Raw genomic sequence first — 14,310 nt, 5'->3', positions numbered from 1 at the left:
TGGGATCCACAGAGCCAACCCCCTTCTCCCTACCTAAACCTCTCCTGGGAGCTCAGCCTCTCCCCAGTGGCCTGTCCTAAGGTACTTACAAAGCCCCCATCCCTGCTAAAAACGAGCATTTGCCAACCTTTAGGGTACTGATCCACAAAGCCTGCCTGCAAGAGGGAGACGTGCCACCTGCCCCACCAGGGCTAAGGGACTTGCCTGGGGTGACACAGGCAGCCTGTGGCAGAGCTGAAACCGCACCCAGGTCTCCCTGCATCTCGGGTGCTCCACCCCACAGTCCTGCGTTTCCTTCTCTCGCTATACTACAAGCAACGTCCCGCGCGGGGCACCCGTTTCTCAGCTGAGCACCTGCATCCTCGTGGGCTGGCGCCCCTCGCCTTGAAACCCACGTCACCCACACGCCTCTTGCTGTGCCCGAATACGCCGTACCAGCCTGGACCTGGATGCTCTCCCCCCGGCTAGGATGTGGAAGCAAATTAAGCACCGAGGAAAGCCTAGCTGCAGGGACAGCAGGTTAGACTGGACATAAGGAAGAACTTCTTCACAGTTCGAGTGGCCAAGGTCTGGAACGGGCTCCCAAGGGAGGTGGTGCTCTCCCCTACCCTGGGGGTCTTCAAGAGGAGGTTAGATGAGCATCTAGCTGGGGTCATCTAGACCCAGCACTCTTTCCTGCTTATGCAGGGGGTCGGACTCGATGATCTATTGAGGTCCCTTCCGACCCTAACATCTATGAATCTATGACACCCGCTTTACGTAGCATCCTAAGAGCGAGGCTGAAGGCGAATCTCATCCTTAAATCAATGCACTCAACAGCAGACCCATGCACTAGAGCAGCGGAGGCCGAACTTTCTGGCCACGTGCCACAAGTTAGCCTCGCACCTTCCGTGTGTGCCACTCCAATCCCCTGCTCTGTTTGCTGCTCCCTCCTTGATCTGCATCCCACACATGTGCACCCCACCATTGCACCAGATGTCGACACCTGCAATGCGGGCTGTCATGCTCCAAACTACCCCGATATTAGTATTTCACCCTAGTTTTCATCCCGCTCTGCATTTTGCCAAGTGGACAGAGCTCCTAATAGGGAAGCAGTAAGGTTTTTAATGACATCCACACAGTGGAGGCAAGACCCCCACCCCACAAAACCTGCATTGCCCCTAAAGAGAGGGGCATGCACCATCCCAGAGCTTCATCTGCACCCCACCGAGGACAGTGGAAAGACACCGATTTTGGACAGGGCTCTAGGACTTGCTTTGCCCGGCCGTGTACTGCAGCTGGAGGGCTGGCCTCGATCTGCCCACAGGAAGATATACTCCAGACCGCCGCGGCATCTCGCACAGCCCCTCCGCCTCTACTGCATTCCTCCGTGTTTATCTGCCCTCTTCAACTCTCGCGCTCCAATCACCTGCGCCTGGCCCGCCGCGTCTGCCGGTGACACGGGGGGCCGGGGTTACCTTACAGACAGGTGTTGGGAGAGCAGCTGCCCTGCAGCGATCGGCAGGAAGCGAGGAGACAGAGGGAAGAGGGAGGAGGGATTGCAGATGAAACGCGACGGCGGCAAGCGCCTTCCCCGGGGCTACGCATTCCCTGCCAGCGCAAGCCGGAGCGGCCACCGGCCCCAGCCGCCACAAAGCGAAGGCGGACTCCTCTCCACGGCGAGACGGGGGGATGTCACCTGTCAGCCAGGCTTGCAAATTTATGGGGGAAGGGGAGTGCTTCCAGCCCAAGCAGTTTGCACCAGGTCGAGAAGCAGATTTGGCTGCATTAGCAAGCCTTCTGCATGGTGCCTGAGCGAGCAGAGGGGTTGTTCTCCCCTCCCGCAAGGTTGGTGCATTTAGAAACAAATGTCAGAGCCCACGGTACTTATGAAAGGGCTCGATGTGCCCGTACACTGCATGGGAGCATGGGGAGAAACCAATCCTGTGCAACACTCCTCAACATTAATGAAATCAAGCAAGTCCCTGCATGCAGATGGGGAAACGCCTCCTGAAGGGCCAAGATCAACCCTCCCCAAAGCCAGAGAACCACGTGGACATCACCTCCAAGGCTCCTCGTTGCTCCTCCCTTGCTCTGGCAAGCAGAAGATGGGGAGATCTTCCTCGAGACGGACAGAGGAGAGGACTTGGAGCGCAAGCTGCCCGTGTTAAAAGCCACGGTGCAAAGACTTTAAACACGGCAAAGCTGGTCCAGCTCCTAGCATAAGCTTTGCAGGTGAAGTTACAAGTGCTGCCTTTCAAAAGCCCGAGAGGTTTAAAAGACGTGACTGATGCTAATGGAAACCCACTTCTTAAAGGCCAGGAGCCTGTCTGAGCAGGACCGCTCCTTCCTACCCACAGCCACGCAAGCTTTTGGGAGGCTTTTGCGACCTGCCCCGGACACAGACCTTCCACTTGCCCCCCCAGGGGTGATGAATCAGGAGCTCCAGGAAAGTTTGGAAATCCAGTGGGATCCTGGCAAGTGTGGGTGTGATGTCTTGTGTTGCATCAAGGTCGACTGTAGTTTTGCTAGATAATGGATCCGTAGAGGATGGTTTGGACAGAGGTGAACCTGGCTCAGACAGGAGGTTGGATAGATGTGACCTCTTCCAGCCCCGCTTCTGTAGGATGCTACGAGGTTTCTGCCTGCCAGGATCAAGGGTGGGAGTCGGGAAGGCCTGGAAACCTCTGAATTGCAAGCACTATAATCCCTGCCAGGAGGGGAAGTGGCCAGGCAGCTTCAACACTAGAGATCGACCCGACTCATCAAGCAGAAAGGCAGAGCTGCAAAGAAGGTGCATGCCGGCAATAGCTGGAAGATGACACAGAGGGGGATCTCGCTGTCACACAACGCCCAGGCCGTCCAGATGCGGACAGCATGCGAGTCAAGAAGAGAAGCCGTCTTGCAAGCAGGAGCTGGCCCCCCTTGCAAGCCTCGCAGCACTTCAGGCTCCATCCAACAAAGCCGGGGCTGCCAGGAGTCGCATGCAGTCCACAAAGTGCTGCAAAGGGGCTCGTTATGGCGGCCCTCAATATTACAACCCTTGAACTTAAAGGTCTTGCAGCCCGCCCCGCACAGAAAAGAACGTCTTTTGGTTCATTTAAAACTCCCCACCTATTAGTTTCATGTTGCGACCCCCAGGTCTTACGTTGTGAGGGTCAACAGCAAATCCCCATCTACCATTTCTTCACCATTTACTATTTTAAAACTCCTCTCAAGGTGCATCTCATTGGAAACAGTTTACTGAACACAGGTAGGCAGAAGCAAGGGTCAGTAGACAAAGCTTGAGCGGACTCCCGACCGGTTCGGTCCTCAAGTTCGCTCCTGGCCGGTCCTCATCATTCAATACCATCAAAAAGGGTCAGAGGAAACCTCCCCACAATCAGGGGATGTCGAGGTGCGTGCCTTCAAGCAGTGTGGAGTAATTGTGAACAGCCTCAGCCTTGCACGCGCACATTAGCCACATCTCGCAAAACCAAAATTTATTTACCAGGATGCAAAGTGGCAACCTTGCATGTCTCACCCCATGCTGACAAACAACCACTAATTGCAGGAATTGCCCCAAAACCACCATGTCAAACCTATCCACGAGCCTGCAATGCATAGTATCTGGAGCACCACACATACCCCGTGACCTGTCACAGGTAAAGCCGGGGTGACAAGGGTGTTGCCACTGCCAGCTGGGGAAGGAATTAGGTGATATGAAAAAGGACCCTGCCCCACAGAGAAAGGCAAGAAAACCCTTACAGCTCATGATATTCAAGCGCTCTGACCGACGGGGAACATCAAACTTGGCAGGGTTACAGTTAAACTTTTCCTGCTACTCACCCACATGGGATCACCTGGGTCCGCATCCTGCATCCGGACGCAGTCCATGCTGATCTCGATTTTGTTCGTGGGGCCATTTTCCGACGGGTCATCGATGAAGTTCAAGTCAATCGGCTGCATAGAGCATATCGGCCTACGAGGACAAAATGGGACTGCTGAGACAACGAGCCAAATCTGGACCGTTCAGGGCAACAGCTGGGTCCAAGATTTCCTGGGGGGGGGGTCAGGCACCTGCCAGCTAGCCTCAGCCCCTTTAACCTATCCCAAACACGGGCAAAGGCATCTCGCCAGCTGCGTTTGCAGCTCTAATATGCAGGGTGCAGGTCTGGCAAGGAACAAGGGGGCAGCAAGGCCGTTAAATCATGGACCCAGGGCACCTGCAAGACTATCAAAGGGGGCACTCATGGCATGGACCCATTGCACTCAAACCACCGACACCCAGGAGTCGCTAGTGACTTGGACCAGGCTCCCACCACACACAGAAGCCCCCCAAATCCTCAGCCATGTCATCACTCTGACAGGCCCCTCGGTTACTTACTGCTCCAGGAAGTCCCAGATGTGCTGGAAAACCTCTGGGCTCAGGAAGTCCCTGGTCTGCGAGCTCTGCGACATGGCGGATCGGTAGTAACTCTCCTTCCAGGAGAAGTGTCCGGGCGTTTCTACAAACCTTGAAGAGACAAGAGACCAGACAACACTCTGGGGGCGATCGCACGGGATCCTCATTCACCATCATCCTAGACCCGTACCTAGAAGCGACTGCGCGAGAAAGGAGATGTGCAAAGTACCCAGAGCCATCGCAGCTGCATGCGGGAGGAAGAGGTGCTCATCACACGACTACACTGCTTTCCACCCCAAAACCATCACCCCAAATGTTCTGAGCTTAAACAGGGGAGGAAACACGGTGCTGAGCACTGGACTGGGAGCCAGGACACCAGCACCCTACTCCCAGACACACCGCTGACCCACAGAAGAAGGTGGCACGAGAAACTTTGCCTCCTCACACCTGCTTTCACTTTGCCATTTCTCTCTCCTTTCTATATAGACTGAAAAAGGCTGAGACTATTTCGGGGAGCCCCCGAGAAACAGGAACTTGAACAAAAGTGGTTGCTCTTAGGATGCTTTCAAACACCGGCGGCGACAGCACGCGTGCTTCTGCTAAAGCCGCTCTTCCGTTCACATCTGTACAAAGAGGATTTTTTTATTGAGTTTGCACAAAAAAGAGAGACCCAGCTACACAGTGAGGAGGCAAAGTCTCTCGTGTCACCTGCTGCCGGTCAGCGGTGTGGCTGGGAGTAGGGTGCTGGTGTCCTGGCTCCCAGCCCAGCGCTCTGGACCGCGTTTCCTCCCCTGTATAAGCTCAGAAACCCCGTTTCCTCGTGCACGTCCCAGGCGATCGCAGCTGCAACAACAAAACCCAGCTACAAAAAAAAGGGGGCAACAGAGATCTTGTTCATCATCACAAGGGAGAGCCCAGGGGGGATTTGGAAGTGAAAAGCACAGCCCCAAGGCGCGATCTAGGTGGAGGTAACAGGCCAGCACCCAGGGTGGATTTAATTTAAATCATGATTTAAATCACTGGTCAGGAAGCCTTGATTTAATCCCTGGGGGTTTTTTTGTTAAAAAAGGGCATTCTTGTTGTTTGATCTCCTCTATTCGTTGAACTTCCTGACACTTTGCACTTGCAGGGAGAGGGAAGGGCTTGACTGTGTGCATGCAAACTTGCAGACACAAAAGAGCTGGGGGGCAGGCATCAGGTCTCTTCTCTCACCTCCATACGGTGCTGTTAATGAGGATGTTATCTCCAACTCTCCCTATGCCTGAAGAAGGGTGTTTGTGCCCCAAAGCTTGCAAAGAACAACTTTTCCAACTATTTAGTTGGTTTAATAAAAGATATCACATCTACCCAAACAGCCTTGTCTGCCTGTGGTCTCTGGAGACACAAATACAGCGTTTGAGAACTAAAACTCAGCATCACAGAGATGCTTCGCGGGCTCTTCTAGACTGAGCACCAAGTCCCTAACGGTAAAGTGGTTTTCTTTAATCTTTACTAACCTCATCAGGGAAACCCCCTAAAATTGGACCCCTAATATAGCCTACAGCCTGTTGTGACCTGCTTAGAAAACGTTTCTAAAAAGCTCATGTGAATATATGGTCTTAAATAGTAAACTGGGGGCTGGACCTGCTGATCTCATGAGGTCTCTTCCAGCCCTAAACTTCTGTGAATAATTAGAGGTTATCATCCCTATTCTATGATGATATCTTTGAGCCTTAACATACCTTAAATTAAAAAAACAGCTTTATATAAAGGTTTGGTTTTTTTTAAAGCATCTTTAAAAAAAAAAAATCAAAAAATACAATTCAATCAAGTAAAATCTGATTTAAATAAAAAAAAAACATTTTTTTCTTTTTTTTTTTTTAAATCATTGATTTATTTTTTTTCCACCTGGCACACATCCCCCATGCAACAGGCAAAGGGGCAGACACAGGGCATGGTCCAAAGTGACTTGCCCATATGTTAACCTATTTTGCTAACACAAATCTCACACACCTCACTGGAGTCAGAGTGGCACCGTGCTCGGTGCTGTACAAACTTAACAACCCTCCACCTGTAGCTCTTCTTTTTCCCCAGTCTACATCATGCTCCCAGTAAGGACTCCCAGTGCCTCCCAACCCTCCTCCACCCCTTCTCCAGGCACCCCCCAGCACACAAATAAACCCAGGGAGAGGGTGAAACCCTGAGCTCCCCTTGCTATAATGCCTGCGCCCTTGCTCCGAAAGCTCCCTGGCCTCTGCCCAGCACCCCCTTTGGGGGGCAAGGTGCTGCATCCAGCACATCCTGCAGGTAAGCAATTATTTTGTGCTATTCTCTCTTGCTATAAGCTGCCCTGAGTCTTTGTAGTTAAGTTCAGCACATGCAAAGATAAATCATCCTGGAGAGCCCCCAAACTGAGCCTTGCACAACACTGCTCACCTCCCAGCAGCACGCGCTGCAAAGCATCAGCTGTGCCAGCACCCTTCCTGCCAGGTTTGCTCCTCACCCACCTGCCAGCTGCATTACTCACTGCCTCCCAAGAATTCAGCCCCCAGGAAGGGGCTATGACTAAGCAACCAGCTCAGAAATGACTCAGGCAAGCACTTACCAGAAGAAAAGAGGCCAAAGAATTGCAACCCAGGACCACTGACCAACTTCTCAGCAAGCCCCAACCTGCCTGCCTGCAGCCTGGGCTCCCTGCCCTGCAACCCCCCAGGTCATACAGGTCACAAGGCTGGGCCCAGCCCCACCCACCTGGCCCCAATCACCAATATAGCTTTCTAAATTAAGAAACAATGCCAGGAGATGACCCCAGTTGCATAACAGGCCAGCACAACTGTTCCTATTGTTTTTCAGCTCCCTATTTATTGGTAAGAGAGGAAAATCTAATGCATTCCCCCTGCCTCAGTTTCCCCCCAGCATTGCACCCTCAGCCTCACAAAGGATATTGCAACAACCCATCAGCAAAGCACTCAGTGATGCACTCAAGGCATGCAAAATTGCCACCCATCTGAAATGCTGGGGGTGGGAGAGCTAATCTACTGCAAAGAAACAGTGAAATTTCGAGTTAAGGTCTGGCAGGATGGATGCTTTCCATCCAAAGCTTGTTCAGCTTCATCCCAGCCCTGCTGTGGGTGCCATAAAAGACATCCCCCCAACAAAGATCCATGGTGGCTGCATCACTGCAATGCTAGCTGGCTTGGAGTCGGCCAATGCACACATGCAGCTGCCAGCCCTGTGTCTGCAGGACCCCGCACAGGCAGGCAATTCCTCTAACTTCAGGGAGGTAGCAGGGTGCCTCCAGCCTGGGAGGCTGCAGGACAGCAGGCATGGATTGTGTCTGTCCATTGCATTTCTTTGTTTTTTAGAGGAAATAGTATTTAAACAAGCCCCTTGTCCCAGCATGCATGGCATCCATTTGCACTGGGTATTGCAAGTGCAACCTCCCCTGCAACCTGCTGCTGCTTTGAAATGCTGCTGAAAATGCAGCCTTTGCAAACTGCCCGCTGGGCTCAGGTCCTCTGCTGCTTTCTGGGGGAAACCAGGGCTTCAAAGCAAAATTGCAGGACAGGAAGAGGAGAATCCCCCCAAAGGTGCTGTCTGGACATAGCATCCAATTGTTGCCCAAGCGGTCATTTAGCGAGGAGGCTGGAGCTGACAAGTCCACCCCTGTAAAAAGTACCGGGGCTTTTTCAATGATCAAGGCCTTGGTTTTGGGTCTCATTTCCTCCAACATGGCATTGCTCAGCCCTTGTGCAAGGGCACAGATCTGCTGAAATGTGAGCAGTGAGGCATTACTCCCATGTCTCCAATCCAGAAACCACTTGTCCCTTCCCAACTTGCCAAGCCAGAGGGTGGCAGGACCCTCTCGCAGGGCATGCAAAATTTGCTAGAGGCCTCCTACAAGCTGAAGGATTTGCAGAGTTCACAGCAGCAGCGATAGAGCAGATGCTTTGGCCTCTCAACTGCCTGATGAGTCCCTCCAAAACCCAGGCAATAAATACATCTTGCTTCTAGGTGCTGCTATGCAAAGCACCTCTGCAGATTTTAACAGGGCTTTGCCAATACAGAGTCTCCCATTGGCAATGAAAGGTAAACCGAGGCACGAGCAGATGACTGCAGGGCTGTGGCTTCACCCTTCAACAGGGATGCTGACTTCCCAAGACACACCTGTTGGGTTCAGCACCGCGGCCGCCACTACTGCAGGATGGTACCTGTGTTGTAACGCCTCTGCACTGAAGGCACCTGCTCCCTTTCAGTGAAAATAACCCTGTCCAGTGCCCAAGCAAGGGTAAAGAAAACGGCTGATGTGACTGGGATACCCAGGGAACATCTGTCCAGCACGTAAATGCTTACATACAATTTGCAAAGCAAGTGAGATGCAGAAGCTGGCTTACCACCGTGCAAAGGAGAGAGAGGTCCTGGAAGCTCAGAGCCACCCTGAACTAAGGGGCAGCTGTTGCTGGTCTTCCCATTTATATAGGGGAGGAGTGGGCGTGCTACTTAAGGGCACAGAGCCCTTTTAAACCTGTCCCTCTGCTTAGGAGAGAGTCTTCCTAGAACAGACCAAGAAAGCAAGCAGCAAGGACCAGCTTGCTGCCTTCCCCTCGATGCAGGTCTCAGAGGTTGGATGCTGTGGACTACCATCAGGCCAAACAAAAAAAAAAGGGTTCATAATATGTGGAAAAGAAAAGAAGAGATAAGAAATGTGTGATTACCAGGGTGGTCAGGCATGCCTAGAGAAGCCAGGACATTTCTAGGCTGAGAAACTTTCAAAGCAGGATGGATAGCGGCGTGGCAGGATGGTTTAGGTGCCTTGAACAGGGGGCTGGGGTAGATGTGAGCTCCTGAGGTCCCAACTTTCCTATGATCCCATGCTGCACCCAGACCTTTGCCTAGTAAATCTTCTCATTCAGAGAAATAACTCGCCCGAGGGATGGGCAAGCTGGCTCCAATACAGCCATAAAGCAAACTTTTCCTGAAGAGCTGGCATTACGGGTGCTTTCTTCCTCCTCCAAACTATCCATTCGGAGCCTCGTGCTGCTGGGCTCCAAAAAGAGGATCTTAATAAACAGGGGAGGGACTGATCTAGGGCCCAACACGAAAGCACTTTTTACGCATTGAGCTCAAAGCACTTTATAAAAGGAGACCAGCATCATTAACCCTATTTCACAGGTAGGGAAACTGAGGCACTGAGCACCAAAGAGACTTCTATGAGGTCACCCCACCCCCTATGCTGGGAAGAGAGCGCAGGTCTCTCCAGTGCCAATCTTTTGATGTTTCAAGACACGAGTGATTTGGGGTACCCGACTGCAGAAATCTTCAATAGGGGCCTGCTGGAGTGCACAAAGCACGGTCTGAAACCCAGGCCTCTTTCAATCCAAGGTGTGCAAATTTAAGAAATCTCTACTCTAGAGACCAAGGGATTTACATTGGGTCATGGCAGAATATTGCCCAAATTATTTCTTGCCCCAGTTCGCACCCAGACCACCTGCACCCATCCCCTGGGAATACTTGCTCCGAGGCTTTGCCCTGCACACACCTACACTGCATTTAAACCCAAGCAGCACAGGTCAGTCATTAACCTCCCACCACGAGAGAGCCCATGGACAAACAGGTCACAAGTGAGATGAGTTGGCAGGGATTTCAAGTCCCCTTTCACTCGCCCTTAACATCCTTGCCAGCGTGTGAAGAGCCCGGTGCCCAAACACTTCAGCCCTTGGAAGCATAAAGCTTAATTGCCCAAATCTTGCCTTGAGTCATATGTATATTTTAAGGGGAGAGGACTCTTTTTCTGAGTGTGCGGCTAAAGCTCGAGGAACTTGGCAGCCCTCGGCGTGCTGGAATTCCCCCTGCTCTGCATTGTAACACTGCCGTGATTTGTAGCCGTCACTACTAATGAAGCGCACGGCTGTGCAAGGAGAGGAGGAGTTTGGCAGGGGGGGACACGCAGGCTCCTGGCCAAGGCTGTCATCTGGAATTCCCCCAGCTCCGAACAACCTGCTCGACCCAACCCCAACCTCGCTGTCCCTCTGTCCCCAAGACCGAGGCTGTCGGAGAGCATCCGTCATCACGCCAGCTTGCTGCCAGTGAAGGTCAAAATAAGACAACAGTAGCCAGGCGGGTCGGTACTCCAGCACCTGGTTACAGCTGAAGTCTGTGGGAGAGAGTTGGGACAAGGAGTGATCGTCTCTAGTTGCAGCAAGGGACGTTGAGGTTGGATATTAGGAAAAACTTTCTCACCGGGAGGGTGGTGAAACACTGGGATGGGTTAGCCAGGAACAGTGCAATCTCTGTCCCTGGAGGTGTTTAAGATCCAGGTAGACGAAGCCTTGGCTGGGATGATGTAGTTGGGGCTGGATTAGAGGTGACCCCCCTTCCTCATTTTCTATGGCCCTTTTCCAACTGCAGCACGGACCTTACCCTGCATCAGCTTTTTGTGCCCCCAGGCTGAATGGAGCAAGGAACAACCTGCCTTTCACATTGCACCCTCTTTTCCCCCTTTGCACCCTCTTTCCCCCCCCGTGTTGTCTGCCTGCCCTGGTGAGAACCTGTTTGCCTGGCGTTCCCGACCCAGCAGCAGCAGAGATGACCGAACTGCGGGCACAATAATTGATGCATGCTTAGGTTTCCAGCCTGGATGGCAGATGGGAAGAGTTTGGGTTAGCCCCTGACCCTCAGGGATCTCCAGGGGTTTGCCCATCACCCAGCTCCAGATCCCTGGTTGAATTGTGCCAAAGCCTGCGTGTATAATGGGAGGCATGCCCAGGTTTGGGAAAGAGAGTAGAAGAGCAAATGGGCAGGAAAAAAAACCCTTAGCTCCAGCCTGTCCCAGATCCCCGGCCCCAAGTGGCGTGGTCCCATATCCTCCCAGAAAACATACAGGCCCAAGCAAAGGTGCTGGGGGAGGAAAGCCGTCGGACCCGGGGAATCGAGGCAGAGCCAGGCTGGGGACAGACATTTGAAATGGCTCTAGCACAGATCCGGTCGCTGGCAGGATCTCCCGCGGTGGCATGCCCTAGGTTTCTGCTGCTGCTTTTATTGCACCTTTTGTCTGGTGCATGAGAAAGAAGGGCGGGATGTTTTTGGTGCTGCTTATTTCAGTCTTCAGCACAAGGGAAAATTTGTCCAAAGAAAAGAAATTGAAACCAGGTGCCAAGAAAACACCAACCTCATCACCGCACAGGGATTGGTTTTGTGCATCTTGGCTTCTTCCAGTTTGAGTCGGCTGCCCAGTAGTGGCTGCACTTCCAGTTTCCCCCGTGATCTCTCCCAGCCCCTTCCTCCCTGGCACACGGCAGCATCTTGAGCTGTGTGGGCATCGGAGCTGCAGGAAGGGATCCGCCGGGATCCTGCTGCAGGATTGGCCCCAGACAGTCAGCCGGTGAAACTCCTACAGGCTTTCTTTAGCATTAGTAACCAGAGACAGTATTTCCCAATGGGCAGAGCACTAAATTGGGCTGCAGAGGGCCTGTGTTTTATTCCAATTTTGTTGCTGAGCAACTCAGAGACCTCTCCCTCTCCCTGCCTCAGTTTGCCTATCTGTAAAATGGGGGTAGGAAAATATGGGATGTGCTATTTAAAAATTTTGGAGACTTCCTGGTGAGAAGTACCTCATCCTCCTCATGAAACTACCAGTAAAGCATGAATCTAGAGCGGTCCCAGTGACGAGGGCTGGTTACCCTCAGATCATTTCAGAAGTTGCAAAGCGGAAAAGGCTCCAACGGCCCCAAAACCAGTGGCTCAGACTTCAGTGGTTTCCTGTGTTACAAGAAGTCGAATACAGGCGTAGATGCTTAACACTAAGGACCTGATTTAGCACATTTTGGCCCTAGTTCTGGAAGATTCAGTTTCCCTCTCGCAACTTGAGTTGGAAACTGGCTGACAAGTTTAGTCAGCTAACCTGCAGGGACCAGCCCTGAGCAAAATCTCCCATGAAACCCCATGGAAGTGCTGGTTTAGCTCAATGTCAGCGAAGCGCTGGTATGGGACAGCAGTAAAACATCCGCGGGCAGGGAAATGAGCAAGTTCATCTGCAATCCAGCTTAGACGACAGAGCACAGCTCACGCAGCGTCACAGCAGGCATCGCTGCGGAGCAATGCGGGTAATAAAGCCAGCAGCTGCTTGGGCTGCCCTATTATCAGAGAGAAGCAGGATCCCTGATTTCCAAAAAACAGGGATTTTTTTTAAATTAAAAAGTAACCCAACATCCACATTTTTGCATGATTAAAATGAAAAAACTATAGATAGATAGATGTCTAGCTGTCTATTAAGTAACCCAAAATACACATTTTTGCATGATTAAAATGAAAACCACTAGCTAGATAGATACCTACATATAGATAGATAGATAGATCTATCTATCTATCTATCTATCTATCTATCTATCTATCTATCTATCTATCTATATTAAGAAGTAACCCAAAATCCACATTTTGGCATGATTAAAATGAAAAAAAAACAAACCTATAGCTAGATAGATAAATAGTTGTCTACCTATTAAGTAACCCAAAATACACATTTTGGCATGATTAAAATGAAAACCACTAGATAGATAGATACCTACATATAGATAGAGATAGATCTATCTATCTATCTATCTATCTATTGCTATATATAGATATGTATCTATCTATATTAAGAAGTAACCCAAAATCCACATTTTGGCATGATTAAAATGAAAAAAAAAAACTATAGATAGAAAGATAAATAGATGTCTATCTATTAAGTAACCCAAAATACACATTTTGGCATGATTAAAATGAAAAACCACTAGATAGATAGATACCTATATACAGATATAGATAGATAGATAGATAGATAGATAGATAGATAGATAGATAGATAGATAGATAGATAGACCTATCTATCTCTCTCTCTCTCTCTCTCTATTAAGAAGTAACCCAAAATCCACATTTCAGCATGATTAAAATGAAAAACCACTATATCTAGCTATCAATTGATAGATATAGTGGTTTTTCATTTTAATCACACCAAAATGTGGATTTGGGGTTACTTCTTAATATCTGAAAAATAAGGATTTATTTTTTTAAATCAGAGATATAGGTATTGATATGTATCAGTGGCATTTCATTTGAATCATGCCAAAACGTGGATATTGGGTTACTTTTTTATATCCAAAAAAATATGGGGTTTTGTCAGAGAAAACCAGGACCCCTGCTCATACCCTTGCATGAGCCAGCCAGCATGGTATTAGGTTGCTGTAAGTGTGCGCTCACAAAATCTCTCTGCTGCCCAAATGCAGTTCCCAGTAAGGTGTTGCCTTGCGCTCCCATGGCTTTTTAATATCCTCGTGGAAAACGAGGTGGGAGGAGCAGGAAGCCACTTCACCTGGGACCCACGTGGAGACTTCACTCCCCAGCTCCTGGGACTCGGTCTTCTCTTTCCCAGCTGCTCCTGCGTACACCAGTGCTCAGCAGCTGCACAAGCCAGGAGAGCCTGGTACCACGGTCATCGTGCCACGGCTGCGTGTGATACTCCTGCCTCCCTGCACACTCCCCTGTGCCCATCTGTGCACAAGGGCCCTCCAGGGAGCTCTCTACCATGGTTAGAAAGGCAGGGCAAATGCAGCCTGCAATGCCAGGAGCCTCCATCATCATCTTCAGGCCACCCAAGCGCCACGCAGCTGCCTCACGAGGGGCCAGGTTTGATTTTGTTAGGTCGGCCACCCTGGGAATACCGAGATGCCGGGTGAGAGCGAGGCGACAGACTGAGTCCTCCCACATACACACACCATAACCTCATAAGGCCTATTAATGCCTTTGAATATTCCCCACACCTGCAGTTGCATACTGTATGCCACCACCGTGGTGTAAGAACATCTTACTCCTTTACCGATGCAGTTACCAAGCGTGAGGTTTTATTTCTCTTCTTGCCGTAGCATTGCAATCGAACCTCTTTGCCCCGTCCCCCTGAGCTGCATGAATACTTGCATGGCTAAGGTGGCATA

The 14,310-nt window shown here is 50.9% G+C and overlaps 1 protein-coding gene across 4 annotated transcripts in view; it reads right to left on the bottom strand.

Annotated features, from left to right (window-relative positions):
• TP63 (tumor protein p63) overlaps nucleotides 1-8,807 on the bottom strand; it is a 97,597-nt gene extending 88,790 nt beyond the window's left edge. For 3 of the 4 annotated variants that reach the window (XM_014607118.3, XM_014607122.3, XM_059731265.1), the window contains exons 1-3: nucleotides 8,737-8,807; nucleotides 4,346-4,474; nucleotides 3,808-3,940 (exon numbers count right to left, since the gene is read on the bottom strand). In XM_014607118.3, coding sequence (XP_014462604.1) covers nucleotides 3,808-3,940; nucleotides 4,346-4,419 — 207 coding nt within the window. In that variant the 5' untranslated portion in view covers nucleotides 4,420-4,474; nucleotides 8,737-8,807. Of the gene's footprint in view, nucleotides 1-3,807; nucleotides 3,941-4,345; nucleotides 4,475-6,947; nucleotides 7,024-8,736 lie in introns of those variants that run through there. The other variant, XM_059731264.1, reaches the window with a different exon arrangement.
• Nucleotides 8,808-14,310: the final 5,503 nt, after the last annotated feature.

Source organism: Alligator mississippiensis, chromosome 7, assembly GCF_030867095.1.
Source record: "Alligator mississippiensis isolate rAllMis1 chromosome 7, rAllMis1, whole genome shotgun sequence".
Taxonomy (NCBI): domain Eukaryota; kingdom Metazoa; phylum Chordata; order Crocodylia; family Alligatoridae; genus Alligator; species Alligator mississippiensis.
The sequence above is the reverse complement of the archived record's forward strand: the minus strand, read 5'-3'. Positions and strand labels throughout refer to the sequence as shown.